Source organism: Crocodylus siamensis, chromosome 6 (assembly GCF_052110815.1).
Source record: "Crocodylus siamensis isolate JL-2025a chromosome 6, ASM5211081v1, whole genome shotgun sequence".
Lineage (NCBI taxonomy): Eukaryota > Metazoa > Chordata > Crocodylia > Crocodylidae > Crocodylus > Crocodylus siamensis.
In genome coordinates, this window is record NC_143400.1 from 38726813 (window position 1) to 38748336 (window position 21524).

General features: G+C 40.5%; 2 protein-coding genes across 5 annotated transcripts in view; both read right to left on the reverse strand.

Moving 5' to 3' along the window:
- GNRH1 (gonadotropin releasing hormone 1) overlaps positions 1 to 10397 on the reverse strand; it is a 27059-nt gene extending 16662 nt beyond the window's left edge. For 2 of the 3 annotated variants that reach the window (XR_016443177.1, XM_090053697.1), the window contains exons 1-3: positions 10261 to 10397; positions 4565 to 4706; positions 3872 to 3967 (exon numbers count right to left, since the gene is read on the reverse strand). Coding sequence is in view for 2 of the 3 variants with exons in the window: in XM_090053697.1 (XP_089909823.1) it covers positions 3872 to 3967; positions 4565 to 4706; positions 10261 to 10292 (270 nt within the window). In the remaining variant the exon portion in view is untranslated. Of the gene's footprint in view, positions 1 to 965; positions 1414 to 3871; positions 3968 to 4564; positions 4707 to 10260 lie in introns of those variants that run through there. The other variant, XM_090053698.1, reaches the window with a different exon arrangement.
- On the reverse strand, positions 4570 to 21241 carry KCTD9 (potassium channel tetramerization domain containing 9). 2 transcript variants are annotated; one of them, XM_090053696.1, is made up of 12 exons: positions 21150 to 21241; positions 17645 to 17766; positions 16200 to 16243; positions 15956 to 16052; positions 15094 to 15152; positions 14396 to 14524; positions 13632 to 13699; positions 13429 to 13524; positions 12504 to 12653; positions 11915 to 12020; positions 11437 to 11570; positions 4570 to 4706 (listed from the first exon to the last, which is right to left on the reverse strand). In XM_090053696.1, exons 1-12 carry the CDS (start codon positions 21195 to 21197, stop codon positions 4692 to 4694), a joined length of 1068 nt encoding a protein of 355 aa, XP_089909822.1. In that variant the 5' UTR covers positions 21198 to 21241; the 3' UTR covers positions 4570 to 4691. The 2 variants fall into 2 exon arrangements, with proteins under 2 accessions (XP_089909822.1, XP_089909820.1); XM_090053694.1 differs by lacking the exon at positions 4570 to 4706 and adding an exon at positions 8939 to 10424.
- Between the last annotated feature and the right edge of the window lie 283 nt (positions 21242 to 21524).

A 21524-nucleotide genomic window follows, 5' to 3' on the forward strand; every position in this document is an offset into this window, starting at 1 on the left:
CAGTGGACCAGGGAGAACCTCCCTCTGGAACTCTAGAGAAAAATTAAATCCTGTGTCATGGCTCTCATGACATTGAAGGGTGGGATTTTTCAGAAATACACAATGATGTGTCCATGAAAAATCCCACTGACTTCTAGTGTAATAAATAACCACCTCTGGAATTAAAGAACATATCCCACTAGAAACAATATGTGCGGTGGAGAACCCCATCACAAAAAGTAATGTCACGTGATGTTAAGGTGTGTGCTGTTGACCTAGCAATCTTCCATATCAGTCAATGGAAAGATTACCATTTAGGTAACTGGAATTAGATTGGGGCGAGGTGTACATTTGTACTTCTAACTGCCCTTACAGGGATGCTGGCCATCTATCTGCAGTTTGTTGCTTTCAAACAAAGCTGTATGTACTCAGCAGCTCTAAAAATAGGTACTACGTTGCAATAACTGATGCTGTTGGTATTAAAGGTGTAATGCCATGACCTGGGGATATATCCCTCTTGAATTCAGGAGACTTACCAAGCCATTACTCCATAGAGCAATGGCTTGGTAAGTCTCCTGACCTATATATATTCTTTGCAAGTATGACCATTTTGATTCCTTTGTGATTCTTGACATGATGACTTTGCTTTAAAACCACTACAGGCTGCAAAATGTTTTGTTATTCCTTCATAGGCAAATCAGCAATAAAAGCAGCTTTTTAAACGGGCTCTGAAGAAAGAGTCAGCGCTAAGCTTTGGAAAAGGGATGTTGCATCCCCTCAAAGTGGGGGGGAAAAAAAAGCATATGATTTACAAATACTGTAAAGCAAGGTGTATAAATGTCTGTGTTTTTAAAACATTGTATTAACTGTTGTAAAATTTGTAAATATCTTTTTTTTAAATAAATGCAGTTTTTATGGGTGAACAAGCAAACGTATCTTCTGTGTGTGGACTGTTGAAATGCAAAATGAAATTCCATGTTACTGAATAGCAGGTAGCCTTTTATTTGGTTTTTTGTTTTATTTTTATTACAGTAGCATCCAGAGCCCACGGCCAAGAGCAGGGCCCCATTTTGCTAGGTGTTGTGAAACAAAAGCCAAGGTGAAGCAACTTGTCCAGGATCGCAATGCAGGTCAGAGTGACAGAGCAAGAAACAGAAGCCAGGTCTTGCGAGTGTCAATCCAGTCTCTCTTCATTGGCCTGTAGCACGATTCCTTTTGTGCAAAAGCCTAATAATTCTATGCTAAAGTATTTTCCAACATCAAAATCTGGCTTTTTTGTATTTGAACACATAGGCACGTCATGTAATCTAAGCAGAGGTTAGAACTCGGATTTAAAGCATTGATTTGAAATGTGACTTTAATGGACCCATTGTTCTGTTTGGCTTCATAGATTTAAGTCGTCTTACGTCCAGTTTCTCCTTCCATCAGATTTGCCTGTAACACACAGTATGTGATTTTTTATTTTTTTTTTTAAGAGGAAAAGTAACTTTGGTTGGAATTTCAAGGCCAGGTTAAATAATAAAATATTCTACGTGGAGGTCTTTGTTGGAAAGAAGATTTAAAAACTGCATAAATCTGAACCAAGCTGATCTCTTTGCCACCTGCCTGGGTATCTGATACCATGGTATAATACAGCTTACGCTTTTATAATAGTGCCTTTCATCCCCAAGTGTATGGCCAACCTCACATCTGTTAAATAGCCCTCCACTGAAATGCTACAGTTTTTTGAACAGTGCATTGCAACAGCTATTTAGGAGAGGAAGCAAAGAACTTACTTGAAATATCTGTATGGAAAATGGCGCTCATATTTAGCATTTCTTTTGGTTCCCACCATTGTAGTATGTGAACAAGGTATTTTATTTATCCTCTCAACATCCTCTTCAGGTGATTGTTTTTTCCGTTTTACAGAGGCAGTGAGGATCAGATTTGTCAGAATGTTTAAGTATGGCTAGATGCTGAAAGGAGCCTTATTGATTGATTTTCAGTGAGAGATCACTTTGCATCACTGGGGCCAAAATCATCTAAGATGAATGGAAAGTCTGTGGTGAAGCATGAAATTGAATCAGGCTGCCTGATTCTCATGCCAATGCCTCCTGCCCTGTCAGTCCACACTATGAATGCAGGACCCTTACGCTACAGACATTGCGTTTGTTCTGGGGTGAAGTGCAGTCATTGACATGTCCATGTCCATTTTCCCAGGACAAACCCTAAAAAAATGCATGAGATAAAAAGGAAGCACTAACTGTTTGTCCTGGGACACAGCAAAAGCATCTGAAGTGTTGTCCCGAGACTGCAACATTGAAACAATGGCAGGCTTACTATGCCCTGATTGGAAATGTGTGTAATCGCCCATCCCGCGACTTTCCTGTTCCGGGACAAACACAGCCACACCTGTCTTGGGACAAATCCAACTTGTGCTCCTAGCCTTAAGGATTAAATTCTGCTAAATGAAACAGGCAGTCTGCAGAAATGTTAAGGATGAATTTGAATAGTGAGTACTCTACCATCTCAGCCTGAAAAAGTCCTTTTGGGAAATAACTAAGCATCAAGCACTTTCATAGGGTAGGCAACAGCCTGAAAGAACATGTCTTTTGGATACCTCACTTTCTATTGGTGTTTGCACAGCATCCTTGTTGCAACTGCAGCAATTAGTAACCTGGAAAAGTTGCGCTAGGAAGCATTTAGCGTAGTTTCAATGTCAGTAGGCACTAAAAACTAGGAAGAACAGTACTGTGACGTAGCCAGTGGTGGTTTATGAGCTAAAGAAAATGCAGCATATATGGTAGAAACAGGAGACGAACCACAAGTTAATTAGAATGGCATCTGTTCTTCAGCCTCTACATTAAAACGCTTCTTTCAGTTTCTTATGTAAAATTATGTAAAATTACTAGCATTGTAATCTAATTTCCAATGGCAAGCCTTCAGGTGTGAGAGAAACAGTAGCCTTGTGAATGAGCAAGTGACACTCAAATGAGGCACTCGCTGTATTTGGACAATTCCTACGACTCTTTCAATGCCCCCAGTTAAGGTTCTTACAAGACAGAGAGCACTTATACAAACATTTTATTTGGACAGCAGTAATGCCAAGGTGCCTCCAGCACAAACCAGAATCCCATTGTAGTAGGTGCCTTTTGAGCAAAGAGTAAGGGTGGTCTCTGTCCCAAAAAGCTTACATTCTACATGCTTTGAATGTGCAAGTTCCCTGCAGAGCTGTAGACAGGGCTTGAGTTGCTTGCTCTGTGAATTCCTAAACACTGTAACTCCCCAATGGTGTCTCCTCGCCTAGATTTAGCGGTTTCTTCAGTGAATGGCAACAGTTAGAAGGGGTAAAAAGCAAGACCAAAATTTTGAAGAAGGACAAGTGCCTTGAATGTCTCAATTTTTAGGGGCACAACAAACGACTTTTTTTTCCCCCCAGAGCTAAGCACCTACATCATTTAGGGTGGCATTTGGCCATGTGAAAACTGAGGCACCCAAAAGCGCTAGTTCTGTTTTGATGCTGTCAATAGCAGTAAAGTGCATTACTACTGCCTTTTGGCTCCTGCATGCTGCTCTGATCACTGAAGTTCTGCCCTTACTCTGGAGAAGCTACTGGATTATGCACTTTAAAGGCTGGGGGACCCTGGGAGTAGCAGCATCCATATGGCCTGATTCTTTAGCTGGTAGAGTTATTCTCTGATGTTAAATAGCTGTGAATGCTGTCAAGGGTTGGGAGGAAAGTAACAATCACCTCACTTTGACTTTATCTCCGTAGGAGGAAGTCTTGGCACCAAGTGGCACTGCCCAGAATGGTGGCATCCTCATCAATGGATGGGATTTTCCTAATGTCCTAGTAATTCAGAGGATTAATAAAACTCCCTCAAAAGTGATCCTTTAATAAATCAGTACTTACCAGAGCTTCCTTCAGATCACTGAGCTTGGAGGGCTGATGGGGGCCACTGCATTCAAACTGCTGCATTTCTCCAAATTTTTCCATGTCATTTGCCATCTAAATTGGGAAAGATGAGAGTGTCATTTAAAAAAAAAAATCTAAGGGATCAATGGTGTAACAGCCCTGCAGTGCTAGCATTACAGTGTGGTTTTCAACTTCTGCAATTATTTTCATCTTTCTCACCCACTGCCTAGAGCCAGTGTCATCTGACTCTTGGTACAATAAATGAAAATGGCAATGTCAAAAATACCTTGATGCAAGTATTTAAGGAGGAAATACTTTTGACTGCATGAGTCAAAAGTTTAGTACATGGAGCCTTTTGCTAGCTCTCGGTTTGAATCCCTTTTTCCATTGAATGGTCACCATCAGATCTGTTACAGTATGACAGATGCCTGTTTGACCTAAGGTCAAGTCAATGAGTGCTGCTCAGTAGCAGCAGACTGGAAGCTAAGCTGTTGATCTAGCAGAGGGGTTTAGAACTGATGTAACCTGGAAGGTGCCACTGGCTCTGGTGTATCTCATCAGCAGACATAATATATTATTCTCCAAGGCTCTCATCTGTCAGTAATACTAAATTCCTTTTTTAAAATTAATTAAGAAGGCACATGGCATAATGCACAACAAATGCTGGGCTATTTAAAATCAGGAACCTACCTCTTGGAATGACTCAACAAGGTTTTCAGCATTCCTCTTTCCTCCTGGTTGCAAGCCATATGACCAGTGCTGAGCCAAGCAGATATCCACAGACAGGATAAGCAGAAGGAGACTTACAAAGACCTTCCTAGTCTTCTGCATTCTGTCATAGAGCAAAATATAAATGTAATCGTGACAGCATACAGGCTTGAATAACAGTGATGAATACTGTATTAAGCTGAAGCCTATAGTACACCAAGCCTTTTAAAATGCCCTGTGGCCTCTCTCCATCAGGTACCTAGAAACATCGAACAAGCAAAGCGTAATGCATGTTTTGTTCAAGTACATTACCTGCTGGATGTATAATTCCACCTCTTCTTCTCTGGCAAATGTCCTGTGTATTGTGCCTGTCATCTTGCTTTTTATATACATGCATTTCTAATCCCCCTAATACCAAAGTTTTCCCAGCAGGTGACTTAATCAAATTCTCTCTCATGTGGACTGCAATTTTGTTCTTAAATCTGCTGTATGTACCAGAAGTAAAGCACATAATTAGAACACCTCTGGTGAAACTTAAATTCAGCTGACAGTTTTCACTAAAAGAACTGAAAGTCTTAATTTTAAGAGGCTCTGAATCAAATCAAGCGAACTGCTCTTTCCTGGGGAAAAATCCTCATATTTTTTTTTTCTTTCAATGCTCATAGTTTGTTGGTTTTGTAATAGAAAAAATATTCGGGGTGAATTTGGATTTCATGAGAGGCTTACAGCACTCTGTATACTGCAGCTGAAAGGTATAAGGGAAGTCATCTACTTGATGTTTGACTGTCTCTGTATGTCACACTGCAAGGAAACAGGCCCCTTAGGGACCAAAACAAGAGGCCAGACTCATCACGTAAGTATTCTGTACATGTGAGTACACATTTGAAAATGTGGCTCACTGTTTTAAGTGCCTTGATATTCTTGGTTCTATAAAGTGTAAAGTATATTTAAATCAATCCAGTAGACTAACACACAAATATTCTGGGGTAAGTAAGCACTGTGTGCGAACCTCATCCGGTGGCATCTTCGTCCCTAACTGCAGTTCTTAGATGCTGCTGAAGTATACATAACAGTGATACTGTTATGCAATGTCCCTTGAATTAAAATGGCTTGTGGGCTACACATTAGCCACTTGCAATGAGTTCAACTTAATAGACTTGGCTCCTGATGGCTGTCTGAGCAGCCCTTTGACCCCAGAATCTCGAGTTTATGCTCAAGTGGTGAAATGTCTCCTTATTTACATGTCCATTCACATACTCCTGTCGGATTAATGGAATAAAAAGTAATTTGATAAAGGTTAAAATATTTTGAGGATTTAGTTATTTTTGACGTGCATTAAAGCAGGAAGAATTACTTTAATATCCCAGCAGGAAGGGTAGCACTTGACTCCTGCTGGCAGAATTAATCAAGCAGTGAAAATGGTTTAGTAAGAGAAATAATACCCAAAGGTAAATTAAGTCACATAGGAAAAGGAGGTGCAGATATAAGGTGCTCTAATTTCTGTATTGGAAAATGGTGCCTTTAAGGCCATTTTCTTCCCAGATCAGCAGCCTAAGTATGTTCAGGACCTTTCAAAGAAGATTAAGTGAAGATTTTGTTCATCCTGCTGGAAACGCTTAACAAGGGGAAAGGACCTGCTCAGCAGGTAATTGGGCCCATCACTAAAGGGCTTTTGAATGTTGTATATGCAGATTCATGGACTAGTCTCATGGCTCAGCTATAGCTTACTTTTCAGCATCTCCCCACAGCCCTTCTGCTGCTGATGGTCACCTTTGTGACTCAGAGATAAACCTAAACTGGGTATGATGAAAACCATAAAATAGCATGCACCAAATAAGATTTTGTTCAAATGTCCCTGTGCCTGCTTCCTGAGAGGAGCTGCAAGCATTGGAAAAGAGTGCAAAGAAACAGGGAGGTTAAGCAGAGGATATTCATACAGCTGTTTTTGTTTTAGGATATGCTTAGCAGAGCACCACACATATTTTACAGCCCTATGTAATGGAAAGTCACTTACTGTGCTCAGCTTTTGGCAAAGGCAGAGTCCAAATGGAATGGTTTTGGAGAGATGCAGAGTTAAGATGTAGTTTTCTCCAACATTTGGGAGCATTTAGATCAGGTCCATCAGAGAAAAGGGTCAGTTATATGCTATCACAAATCAGAAGCAGTCAGAGCTGAGGTTTTGAGCAGATACAGAAACTAACTTTCAGATCTTGGAAAGTGTAGTTAAGAGGAGAATTTTTTCAGAAGAGGTCACCTCTAGGCACCCATGCAGAAGTGGCCAGATGTTGAACAGCAGGTTCTACTGAGAGCTACTGATAATCCTCATCTTCCATTAGGTGGCAGCGGTTTCCCTACTGGAAGAGTGATCTCTCTTCCATTAGGCTTATTGGTGCAAGCCTACTGTAAACTGTTCCATGCTTGTAAAAAGCAAAAATATGCAGCAGTACTTGGCCACTGGAAGCACATTTTTTAGAAATGGCATTATTAGATATGAAAAATATAAAGCAAAGTTGGACAGAACACTGGCTAAGTATTTGCCAAAAGATGAAACTTGTTTATAGATAACCCATGCTGGTGATCTGAACTGTGGAAAGAGAACTTTAGGCTATGCAGCATATGCTTCTATGGAGTCCTCTTCTGCCCTTACTGACACTAAGTTCAAGACTTTCTATTGAGCAAAGATGGAAAGGTATAAAAACCAACTATGTATGAGCAAGTTAGAGAGAAACTCAGACACTACCAAGGAGAGGTAAGATTAAGTGCTGAAATTCTCTCAAACAGCTGGATGAATGAGAGAGGGTGGTGGCAGCTGACACAACCAGCGTATAATTTTTTCTATGATAGACAATGCTGTAGAGGTTTAAGAACAAAAATGAACAACCCTTCAAACCTTTAATGCTAGTCTGCTCCCCACATGTGGATGCTTAACTGTTTCAAAGCAAAATACCTGCTCCTCCCCACTTTGAAAGGAAAAGGTAGATTCTTAAAGTGAAACTACCCATGGAACAAGGGTCAGGGCATTCCCTGGCTTTGTATTTTCACATCCTTAATTTAAAAACAAAACAACAAGACTGATTGTTGCCATTTTACACATTTATTAATGCAGCTTATATTTGGTTGAAGCCTGCTGTTTCCAAATAAGCCACTTTGGGCTGTTCCTTCAGTCTTGTCACTCAGCTGCGAGTGAACAATGCCTTATGTTGTGATTATTCAAAAACATGCACCATGAAAGTTTAAATATAATTTATACACACTGATTATGAAAATAGATTTCTCCCATACAATATTCTACCTCTGCCTGCTACAAAATAAGACAAAGAAAAATAATTCATTTAATTTAAATTCATTTCTGCAGCCATAAGAATCTTCTCATTCCAAGTCATGCTTACTGCTCCCCTGAGGAAGGCAATGACTTGAGAGAGGAAATGAACCTGTGACGATAACATAGCTTTTACTACAGAGGTACAAATCCATTTCAAAGACACAGTGTGTTGTTGCCCTAGAGCTGGATGAAATAGTTCTGGCAAGCTACAGATTTGCTTTTGATAGAACTCACTGGATGACCTTGAGCCCCAGGAAGTCATGTGTCATGCTCTAGTCAACCTAACTTGTAAACAAGGTTAAAATCTTTTAGACTTCTCCCAAGAGGTCATGTACCCAGAGCCAATCTCTTCCACAACAATAAATGACAATGTGTTTCTGCTATAACTGTTAAGACCGCACCACTTTCCCCGGAGAGAGGGCAGTAAATAAACTACACTCCCCTAACTAAAAAGGCAACACGCCTACAAGACGGTAGAAATTAAGACTGCCACTACCCATTGTCATGTTTCATTATGATACAGTTGCTTTTATCTCCCAGTAAGATTCACATTTCTTTTAATCTATACTGGTTTAAACTTTGGAGTATTTTAAGTTAGTAAACGTGAGGTAAGTGTTTTTGCTGCACCAAGCTTTATTTGGTATAGTTTCTTCATTTGCTTGTTTCAATGTGTACAAAGTCAACCTAGCTACATGAGCTTACGGATTGTTAGGACAGTAGAAACATCTTATCAAATGAAGCCAGTAGACTCCGTCTCTACGACTCTCTGCACTGCAGAAACTAGAGCTGTGCAAAGCTTTGGGTGCTGATTTAGATTTGGAAGAGATTCGGCCCAATTCAGTAGCCGACTCTCCAAATCCAAATTGAATCAGGAGACCAATTAAAAAGCCCCAAGTCACCAGCTGCTGCCAGGCAGGGGGACAATTCCCTGCTGCCCCCCATAATCCCTTGTTACATGTGGGGCAGGTGCTCTGCCACGAGCCCCCTGAAGCCTGCCTGCTCTCCCAGCCTGCCCCAGCTCCTGGTTCTTTAAAAAAAAAAAAAAAAAAAAAAAAACCAAGCAAGGCACAGCTCCCTGGCTGCTACAGTGGCCTCTGGGCTTCTAGCAGAGCTCCCCCCTGCAGGGCAGTGGGGATTGTACCTCTGCTTGGCAGCAGCTGGTAAGTGGGGTTTTTTGGTTTCTTTTGGTTTTTGAGTTGAGAGGCTGGAGCCAGGTAGGGCAGCCGTTGACAGAGACGGGCCGATTTGGCTGCGGCCAAATCTCCGAATCAGACTAAGCAAATGCTAGCTGCTTTGTGCAGGCCTAGCAGAAACTCCATATATTCCTATGTAATCACAAGTGGGACTGGAAAGGGGTTTTGCACATTGTACCATTTCAGAGCTGTTACCCATGCTTCTATCATACAAGAAAACTTGCATAATGTGTGTTCAGGTGCAAGAGTTGCCATTCCTTTTGTCTACTGGAGAAGTTGAGAAGCCATGCAGAAATGTAGTGCCTAATGCCTCTTTTGGTGAAAGGGATGGATTTTCTCTCTTCTAATTCTGCTCCCCATAGGCACTCAGATTCAATATAGGAAAAGATTATGTACCCAAGGGATTTATACTTGTCAGCTTGAATAGTGCTATTTTACATTGAGAGGATTAAATAAATACGTTGTATTGGAATATGCACACTTGAAATGCTAACAATAATAGCAGCACTCCACTCTGAATTTCTTTTCCATTCTCTTCACTAGAATAGGTTTCCACTGCCTATTTTTGTAGTTGATCAAGCAATTGTATACCCACAATCAAACTACTAAAAGGTAGTATGCTACCTATGACAACTTAAAAAAAAAAAAAAAAAAAAAAAAAGGCTGTGTACCCCACCTCCACTTTAAAAAAGTACCTGAAAAAATGTTCTGCGGGCTTTGTTCCCAACACATTCATCATTCAAAATATTGTGCATGGACAGAGGAACTAACTGCAGACACACTAATGCTAGTTGTAAACCTGACCTTTTTGCTACTATACATGAATTTAATATTTTATATACTCATATGCAGCTACAGATTTAACAAATATAATTGCATATATTGTGCTTTTATAAATTAAAATCCTTAACATCTATTCTGAATTGAGGTGATGATAAAAAATGCTTTAAAAAAATCTGTCTCTAAAGCCAACCCATTTCCCCTGCTCTATTCAAAAAGGTAACGATAGGGGTAGATGTTCCTGCTAATAAATAAAAAGTTCCTCCCAAAAAGAAGAAAAACAACATTCTCTGTAGGCACTACTGAATATAAGTTACATAATAAAATATTATTTCAAGAATAGTAAGGAGAGTGGGTGGAGAAAGAAAGTTTAAGTGTTTCACTTTTCTTTCTGGTCAGCCAGTTTCCTTCCCATCAGCTCTTCCTGGTCCTATCTGACACTCTGAGACATATGTAAAGGTGTCAGCATCTCTTCAAAGATAGCTCCTTTTACGTTAGATCCTCTCAAGTTAGCTTCTTGTAGATCACACCCTGAAAGATCACAATTCTAAAGAGTACAGAGAAATGTCACTTATTAGTTTAAATGTACACAGAAATCATTCCTTAAGTGCCTGAGCCAATATAAATAGTGCTGGCTACTTGTACAGAAAGAGAGAATGCTTAGTATAGGGTTGGGCAATTAGTTTAGGCAGAGAGCTGCTTACTGAGTTTTGGCAAGCCATTGAGGGCCACATGACAGGCAGCCAGGGGCAGATTAATATTAATTTTCTAATTTTTTAGGGGCCCCACAGGCCAGCTAGAATGGCCTGACAGGCTGCATCTGACCCACAGGCCACATTTTGCCCACCCCTGGCTTAGTACAAGCCAGAACTGCTTGCCCATTAAGATATCAGCCTAAATTTAAGCTTTTTTGCCATTCCTGGTGAGTTCCAAAGCACATCCAGCCATTTTTATAAGGAGGAATCTGAAGTTGCAGTTTGTACTTCAAAACACATCAACATCCTCTAGGTGAGATGAAGTTCTATCTCAATCCTAGATAGAAGGCCTAATACTGAGATTCCACCATTTATAATATGAGGGGCATACAGGGGTAATGGCTGGGAACAAACAATACTGTTAGCTGCTAACAACAGACAGGTCCATAACTCTTTATTATGTTTTAGCCTACCAACTAACAGCAAGAGAGTCTGTAAGTTTTGCCTTATTCTGTTTTCAGTGAAGTCAGCAGCAAAACTCCATCTATCTTCAAGTGATAAAGTGATTTCTTTGCATGGTCTGATCTTTGCAAGAGGCTACCCATTGGTAGGGCAATTTTTTTTGCCTGCTACCCAGGGAGCTTGAAAAATAAAGTGTCATGTCAGAACTAATGGGGCAGGAGTTAAGGATTTAGAATGTGAGAAATTGATGTTTTGGAACAATAAGAATACTGAAAAAACCAGTATCTATTCGATGCAAGTGTTGTCTCTGATTTAAAATGTACTTGGAGATGTTTCATTTAATTCTATAATTCCTTGGCTGAAAAGGAATTAATGCTGCTAATAAAATAAAGCACTACTCACCTCCAAGTCAGTTCCTGCCAGAGTTGCTCCTCGGAGGTTACAGTTTTTTAGCTTTGCATTTTTCAGCGTTGCTACTCTTAAATTAATTCCTGTCATCTGACTTCCTTCCATGTCCACACCTTTCAGGTTAGCACCTAGAATATACAAACAGTAAAGAAATGAAGAGACAGTTATGGTTGATGTTCACATAGCCATCCCTCTACAAGTTTTTATTAGTTTTGGGTCCTTTGGGATGTGGTGAGAAATGTCTAAGAAACCAACAGCAGAACTGATAACAGAACTCAGGAGCTCTGGACTTGTAGGTTAATTGTTTAGCCACAGCATCTCCTCACAGAGTATCTGTTACACAGAGGAAGGCTAAAACTGTCCTGAACTTAGATTTAATCATTTACTGCACTTACAAAAAAGCCACAGAAGTCCTTGTCCTTGGTGACTAGTGCAAGGAGTAGAAAGCAGGGAAAATGACTGTTTCTGTTACCTTCCAGGTTAGCTTTAAGGCCTGAAGGATCTTCAAAGTTGCATCCTTTTAGTGATGCTCCTTCTGCGTTGGAACAAAGCATCTTTACACCTTGAAGGTTTGCACACTGGCAAAAACAGATGTATATGCTATCAGTAAGGCACCAATGCAAATCACAAAAATACAAGCAATAACAGTTTGTTTGTGTTAGATCATCACTGTGCCCTTCTGGCACAGACGATGCTGCATCTCTGAGGACTAAAATTTTACCACCGTTTTTTTCACCAACCTCTGGAGATTACAAATATAGTGCACCACAGTTCTCTGAACAACCACCCACCCAAGGCAAGCTCAAGTCCAAACACTTAAGCCAGTACTCCTATAGGAAGTTTTGGGGAGTAAAATAAACTGTGATGAACTTTAAATTTTGTAATTCCAAACCTAGCAAGATAATACAGGAAGGCCTAATATAAGCTAAGTAATGAAATCATACGTATGTCAGTGTCTTTAAAAAGGATTTTAAAAAATAATAATGAATAATCTGTACATTATAATTATTCCTCTTCCCAAGTAAGGAAGAGATCAGTCTTTTCAACAAAGCAACTCTTACATCGAGCACTGATCCAGAGAGGTCAGCTCGCTCCAGATTTGCGCAGCATAGGTTGGCATGTGCTAGGTTGCAGCGGCTTAAGTTGGCCATCTTGAAATTTATGTACCGAAGATCTAGACGGGAAAGATCTGCTCCACTGAAATTTAGACCCTGAAAAAAAGTTAAGATGATAGCTGAAGAGTAGGTGTAGTCCAGGGTGAAAACGCAAGACTCTGTTGAGAGATCCAGGGTTATGATTCCAGTTCTAATACCCTCTTGTTCTGTGACCTTTGGGACAGAGCAGATTTCTGTCCTCATTTCTTTTTTTTGTTTATAAGAGGATGGTATAAAGGATCACTGCATAATTATATTAGATGAGCATGCTTGATAAGCATGATAAGCGTGATTCTAAGTCACTCTCTAGTCAGTAACTAGTATTGAAAGCTGTGCTGCCTTCCTGTATAGACACTTATCTTGTTCAAGTCTAGCACCTTTCTTTCCTCTGCAGTTGTATTATACATAAGTCCAGGTCTTCAGAAATATATTTTCAAAAGCTGAATTTAGGGGCTCAAAACTCTATAGGCAGCCAAATGTAACAAGTGTTTTCTGCTGTTAATGCATCCAAAGAAAAAAAAAACAACTTGAAATGCCAAACATCATGCATTGGCCTGTTTCACATTTAGCTACAAAATATTTTTAAGTGAATGACTGCTCCTTGAAACTTTCAACCTAGAGCAATGCAAGACCGAGCAAAGGGACTTTCTTCTGCATGCTTGGTTTTGACATCATGTTGTTCTGCTATATCTTGAAATTGAGACCTTCTGTGTGTCATTTAAAAAAATGAAAGTAAATGAAGGAGGAATAAAACCACACATGACTGATGTCACATGAGATTGTGGAGTATTTTGTTGTTGGGTAGTTCAAAGCAAGGTTTGGATTTTAATACCTGACAGCGTAGCTCAGACTTGGTTGGGGTTGCCAGCAAAAACCGGACAAATTCCTTTCGTGATATAGGAGAATGGTCCTCTGCTGGCTGTGAATTCTGTTGAGAGTTTTATCAAAGATGAAAAATCAACATTGATGGAGCTAAAAATTAATATAGCTGAGAGAAACAGGACATTCGCAGTCCAATACAGAAGTAAGAATTACCTTAATAGCTACTTCTAGGTGTTCAATCAGTGAATCAATACCAAAAAACCTGGCTTCTTCCAAAACACCTAACAAAAAAAGTTACATATTGTTTAGAAGTGTGCTCAACCTTACAGGGGAACAAATTCCCTCCTTTACTTGAGAACAGGGGGGCTTAAGACATCTAAAAAAATGTGCCCAAGCACTTTATTCAATCTGCCCCTCCCCTGTATGGGAGGAATATAAATTCATAATGTTCTCATTTCACCTTTTACCTGTACATGTTAGGATCTCTCAGGAAGATGGGTAGATCAGTTGTTCAGTTTCATGCACTCCTTGTAAACTGTTTTTGATCCAAAACAACTATCAACCACATATAGTGTATTAGATGTAATTGGGGGGTAAAGGAAAGGAGAGCTTACTCATGGTTAAAAAAAGGAAAAGCACCCTGCAGTTTAGGAAAGGGTGTATTTCCAATACAAGCCATGTTCCTTTACACAAGAGACATCACGGCTTGGTAAATGAAGGTTCAGGAATCAAATCCAGAATACAGTTGCACATGAGGGAGCATCTTTACAACCCTTAATTTGAGTGGGTTGGAACATTTTAGTCTCATTAAATCAAATCTCTGGAACTGACTTTATCAATAACAAATGTACCACAGCTGAAGTATACAAACCCCCCAAATGTGTACACACAGTTTCTACCAACTTGAGTGGACTTAACTGGGAACAGAGTTCAACTTAAAATTAATAAGTTATTGAACTATCATAGATAATGCATACCTAGTAAATTAATGCCATCATTTACAATGAGCTGTCCATGACGCAAATAGTTCAGAATTGGTTCAAAATACTCTGGACTGCGGTCAATTAGGAATGCTCCTCTGTGATCCTTCTTATTTCCCCAGGCATCTGTTGCCACAAAAATAATCTATCATTAAATTTGATATGTAAATAAAAATGCATATTCAGATTACCACTACCATAAAGTAGCATCACACTGCCCAAATAGATTAGGTGGAGTTAGATATCTATTTTAAAGGGACACAATTTGGAAAACCATACTTTAAGCTTACATTCTTCTTGCGGTATGGAACCAGTGTATTTTATGGTAATGCCAAGACCTTTAAGTTAAATGAGAATTCACAAAAGCAGTATTTGACTGCTTTAGAGCACCTGTTCCAGGAAAAAAAAAGATCTATCCTCTACTGGGTTAACACGCTGACATTGTTACCTAATAAACAACTGCCAAACCTGAGCATGTTGTAATCAAAAAATAGTGTTCATAATTAACATTATGTACTACTTTTTCAAGATATCATGCAAATATTAGACATAAATGGCATAAAAAGGAAAGTGTGAAACCAGAGCTTAGAAAGCTTTAACATTAAACAACTGATGACCAGCTGAAATTTTATCCTAATAGTATCTGTTATTTGCTTGAAAAGAGAAGCAGTGGTGGAAGGGAAGCGTATACTAACCTTTATCTCTAAACATATGGGCCAGCATACTTTCAGGTTCTTTATTAACTAAAGTGCTCCTACAGAATAAGAAATAGGTCAGTTTAATCTGTACAAAAAAAAAAGTGACCTCAGAGGAACATCACAATCATTACATACAAGACTTTTCTGTGTACTTACAGTACACAAGTAGAAGATAAGTATACATAATATGGTAACTTACAGGAGCACGCAGTAAATATATCTGGCATTATACTGTCAGGACATGGTGAGAGAATCGTGTAAGCATCTTGCTAAGGCTACAGAAGGCATTAGTTTGTACAGTCACTATGGACTTATGCTGAAGGCTGCCCCCTGTCACCTAGCTCTGAATGGGTATCCAGTCATTTAGGTGGGAAGTCAAAAGGTAACTGGATGCGATGCTAGTCAAGTCCCCTTCTTCAGTGCTGTCAGCTACTGAAACTAGCATGTCTTACCCACACTAGTCCAGGAACCATTTGGCTTGGATGGACCCACTGCTGTGTGTGGGGTTTTTTTTTGGTGTTTTTTTAGTGCAAATTAATTAAGAGTTTATTCCAAAGACCCTTTAAAAGCAGAGCATGCATTTGATTAACTGAAATACCATAGAGATTACTCCATGTATTTTCAGTTTTCTGTCCATTTCTAATAATCTCTGAAAACCACTTAAGAACTAAGCTGGTGCAAATAATGCTACAAAAAGGTGATTGGTAAAAAGTTCTGACCCTCCATAAAACAGATTTTTTTCCCATTGCTGGAAAAATTTAAAGTCTGACGTTTCAGCAACTGAACTTAGTTACTGTTTATGTCAGAGTTACTATCTAAAGTCCTTTTAAAACAAAAGGGTAACTAGTTACATCCTCACCGTGTGGTTGTAAAATATCGCCCTCCGACATTTAACGTTAACCAATCTGTGTGTGCTCCTGTTAGTTCTTCATGAGGTTTTGCATCTGTCTGAGGATCTACATAGATGAAGTACAAAATAAGTGATTCTTAGTATGGCCATGTAATATTTCTGAACCCCTGTATTGTAAAGCACTTCTTTAGAAAACTGCACACTGCAGATTTTCAGACTTACTTCAGATCTCCATTTTTTATAACGCACTTACCAATAAATGGTCCCCCTTCACAAACAAACAAAACGTCATCATCCCTGGGGAGGGAAAAGACAAATTAAGCATGCATTTTGAATGCCAGTTGCTCATTCAGGCTTAGCCTGAAACCTATTGCTTTCAGTTAACAGCAAATGATTATTATTTATTATGAAAAGAACTTTGATTCTATTTAGCTAACGGTGAGACTCCCAATTTACACCAGTGTGGACAAGTTCAAGACTCATGTTCTCTGTTCTTAAATAGTTCATTTCAGGATGTTAGCTGTACTTCCTGTAAAGCACAGAGTAGATAAACTCTCTTTTATCAAGACTATATAGGCTGGTATTTACTGAACTAACTAATCCTCCATTGGCAACGCATGGCAGGGGTGTACATGAGGGGGCACATGTGCCCTACAAATTTCTGTGCTGATGGCAGGGTGCAGGTACAGGACTGCAGCCTGGCTGAAGCCAGTGCCTGGTAGTGGCAGCGGCGTAGAGTTGCATCCCCCCCACTGGCAGCACTTGTGTCACCCATGCAATCCTCACTCAAGTATTAACCCATTGGCCAGGTATAAGAACACCAAGATAAAACCTTGCGTAAGCTCTGGGATTCCTTTGGAATCCACATTTCCTCTGAATAATTCAGAATTCAGATTAGATTTAAATGTCATAAAATGCACCTTATTCAGGTAGCTTAAATTTTTCTCAGTCAAGAAATTGATTACAAGAACACTTTTATTTAATCAAATTAGAGTGTAGTGTTCTCTTCATACAAAGAGAACTAAGCGATCCAGGACATGAAATAATTGCCAGAAAGGGTCAGAAAGGTATCAGTCATACAGTACTGTGCAATTTATCAAGTGCACTGGTAGGACAGGATTTGCTTTCTTCTAATGTGTCAGATACTGACAACTGTTGGAAACATAAATACAGCGTACCCCATCTACATGCCTATCAGGTAAGTGCGTCATTTACCTAACTGCATAACATGATGCCAGTCCCAATATTTATGCGTACTGATTATGCTTTAACAGTGGTTATCTATATATTGGTTCAGTGCATACAGCTCTTCAACCCAACTGTCTACTTTGGGATGTAATTCAATTCTAACTGCAAAATTTATGAATCTGATTGGGAATCATCATTTTCAAGGCTTCTGAAATTGCCCTGAACTGAATAGGTTCTGTCAGTTTCTATCAGACACACACAGCTTCTGGGAAATAAGGTAACCAGCTTGGGTTAACTGCATGTTCTGGGTAAAATCACAACCTCTGTTCAGAACCAAAGGTATGCACTTAGTTTGCTAAGGTGTAATATGATCCAGGAAGGATGTGCTCAATATCCTGATCAGAATCTACACAGACTGATCTTCAGGGGGTTTCTGTAGCACTTCCCTGGAATATTTAGACAGATCCGTATTGTTTTCAGTCAAGTTAGCTTGTATTTGGAAAACATTACCGAATTAAAGCGATGTCATCAATGAGTCCGCCTTTTCCATTGTACACACTGGTTGCTTTAATTCCAAGTTTATTACTCGCCACAGACAGCAAGTCTGATAAAGTCCCATAAACAGCCACAACCTATAAGCAGAAGGCATATTGTTTAGTATCGGTTTAGATACCAAGCATGAGATCCTCTAGTCCCTTTCAGATTCAAAGGGCAAAAAAGCTATCTATGGGTCATCCCATATCGGTGTTCTGGAACAGTCGTACACACTTTATTAAGAAGCAATTTGAGCTTTAGAAAAAAACTGTAGAATTCAGGCTCTGTCCAACAGCTCCTAACAATGTTACAAAATTGTCTTAAAAAGGAAAGAAAAACCACGTAACCACCCAAAGAAAAAAATGCCTCCAAATGCTCAACTCTTTGTAGATGAGAGCACAGTAAGTGTTAGGCCAGACCAAGCCAGCAGCGCAACTCACTTGTTCTCTGGAAATTGCTGGTACCAAGTGCCTGTGAGGAAAGCCAAACTGAAACCCTGGACAGTCATTTTAAGCACCCCTAACCAGAGTTTCTTCCTAAAATCCCAGCGAAAAGGGGATACCCTATAAAGCCTAAGGCTTTGCATACCTTAAAGATGTGTTCCCAATTTAAATGAATTAGGGCTTGGGAATAGGAGACATAAATAAAGTGATACGGATGACTGGAAGTCCTACCTTGGGCTCTATGTTTTCCCTCACAAGTAATTTCTGTACTTCTATTTGTTACATCTACAATATGGGAAGAATTACTTTCCTACCTCTCCAGAATGCATTGTTATTTACTCTTTGTGCAATGCTCTGATCATGTGAATTGTTATACTTGCCAAGATTTTTGGAAATCCAGGGTATAGTTACGCAAATGCAATACTTGTCATTACTCAAGTTCTTTTAATTCTGATTTGTTTTTTCTAAACTACTTTGCATATTCTGAAGCCAGCCATCACAAAAAAACCAATCAATTCTTGAGGTAGCCCTCACCAATAAGCACACCAACTGCATCCAGCATACTTTTTATGATTTTGGCAGACATACTACATTTATAAAACCTTGAGGAAACCACAATGATCCAATTTTCTCCCTATTTCAAGTATTTATACAGGTGGTGCTATTGTAACAAATCCTAACAACAGCATCAAATAGTGGAAAAGGAATTGAGAACCTTAGAGGCATGTGATTACTACAACTATTATAGCTGAAGGGTTTTTTTCATTGTCCACCTCACTCCCCCAGCACACTCTCCAAGGCAAGGAGCAATTCTATTGCAAGCAGAATAGCCTTAATTTCAAGCCACTGAATTATCTATGGTTTAATCACCATACTGCCAAATCTTACTAGACACAGTGAGGGGAAAAAGGGACAGAAAGCTGTCCAAAGTTTGGGAAGGTCTGTGATACATTTCATAGTCTCTAGACCCAAACCATAAAAAGCCACCCTAATAATAATATGATAGAGGACAAGTACAGCATTCAAGGGTGAGGCTAGGAAGTAAATCATTAATGAAGTGTAAAGACGCAAGATCACAGGACTTGAAAGTCCTGTGCCCAAGTCCAGTCCCCTACATTTACAAGCAACCATTTGTCTAAAAGGTTCCAGTGGAGAGGCAAAAAATGAATGATCTACATTAGACTTTTTCTTTCATATGTTAAAAATAAGGAGCTGTAAAGACTGCTGCTGAAAGAATGAGTATTGGACGCATGGTGCTATATATAGAAGCCCTTCCTGCTGTAATATCCCCTTATCAGCCAGTTTATCCAAGGCTAGTAGGGTTCTATGGAAAAGCAAAACATTTCATTCACTTTTCCCACCGAACCAGGGCTGCTGTGAGCTGGAAGGCAAGTAAGGGTTTCCAGTGCATGACAAGCCAAAAATCAGCCCCAGTGTAAATGAGCTATTGAAGCTGAATGACTTGCTTTACGGTAGGATTCGATTTGCTTCACTGACAACAGCAGTGAAAGAATGACTAGTCCTGGCAAATGTATTATGTAGCAACTGTTTTTCAGTGAAACACTACTTATTTGCTTAGTTCCAGGCCTTTTTAAAAATCCTTTCTCTTTCTACAATTAAAGACTAAAATGATGCTCATGTTCATTACAGAAATCAAGCAATACAGTTCCAAGGAGGACAGCAAAGAGGGATCACATTCAGTTAAGGTACCTCTTGGTTAGTACTGATGCAGTGACTAAGCCATTTTCCCCATGTTCAATTTTAGGCTTGTGTTCAATATACCCTTAGATGGCTATTTGGTGCAAAAATACCCACAAGCGGTCTGTAGACTTCAACTGACATGTATGCCACAGTTGCCTAGAATGAGTAGGACCTGTATTTAGTGAGTGTGAAGGTGACTAAATGCACCTTGGGTAAGAAGTTTTTAGCACCATTTCTTGAAGTTTTTTCTCCCCCTCACCTGCATACATCCTCTCAAGTTAAAAGGTCAGCATATAACATTACGTATGCTGCTGACTCATGAGCTCTACCCTACTCCCACTAAAGCCAGTGAAAGTTACAGACTTACAGGGAAGCGAAAATACACTGCAATAAAGGGCAGGATGGGATCTCAAACCTTTTGTCAGTCTATGTGCACTTGATTTAAAGCTACTGAATCCTTCATCCAGACAACAAACAGACAGATAGACATTAGTGCAAGCTTCTCCAAGTCTGTCCTGCCCCTGCATTTTAAATATGTCCTTCTGATTAAATGAGCGTAGGTCAGTCTCAATCTATATGACAAAACCTGGGGAATACAGGGTTTAGAGTGGTGCCTGTTACACAAGATGCTAATATTATAATAACATGCTAATATTTCCTTAGTGAGACGCATCCAACTTTCAGCAAGCAAGCCACTCTAGTAAGAAGGAAAAGAGTAACATTTTTTTAAATGATTACATTAAAGTATATATGTTTGCACTGCCTTTCTATTCAGAAGATAACTGGGAGTGGCGTGAAGACAGAAAACAAGAAAAGCAAGGGCCTGGGTTTTCAGGGCAGACTGAAAGCGTCTCCCTGCTCTTCGCTGTGAGTGCATTTACACAGGAACAAGATCCGGACCCGGACACTTTGCTGGGTTTTTGTCATAAAGTTTAATGGCTGGAGGAGGGTCACAACAGCTGTGCCCGGGGGGACATTTGACCACAGACGTGATAGATTAGGACCAGCCCTACCCTCAGGCCGAGTAAAGGCCCCTTTTTCTCTTTTTCAGGCCGCACCGAAGCTTCTGCCACGCAGCCCAGCAGCGTGTGCAGGGCCCTGGCGCCGCTACCTGCCTCCCCGCTCCTGGCAACCGTCCTGTTGTAACAACCCCTGCCCGGGCCAGCTGCTCCGTGCAGTGGTAGGAGCCCGTAGGCCGCGGGTGTGGGTGTGGCCGCTCCATGCACTCCGCCACCAGGCGTCCCCCGCCCGACCCCGCCGCGCCCTCGAACTTCACCCCCGCCCCGCGCCCGCCAGCCTGCCGCGATTCGCAGCATGTCTGTGCGCTCCGCCCCCACCTTCCCGTTCCTAGGGCTGCCATTGACGAACAGGGTCACCCTCCGCATGCTCCCGGCACCGCCACTGCCGCTGCTCCTCACCCGGAAATCGGGTTCTGTGACCGACAGCGCCGGGAAGGCATCCAAGCCCTAGCTTCCCGGCCGCGTTGTCCAATGGGAACTAGGGAAGGGCGGGACCATTGTTGCTAGGATCAGGGTTTCGCGCCAGGGCGGGGGTGAGGTGTTGATATGGACCAATCAGAGAGGCTGGAAGGGGAGCCGTTGGAGAACGTCCTTCGGTGCTGGCCAATCGGCACGAGAGGAAAGCTGGCTATTTACATAAAGGCGGGAGTCCAGCGAGACCTCGACCTTCTGATGGGGGGGAAGCTATCACGT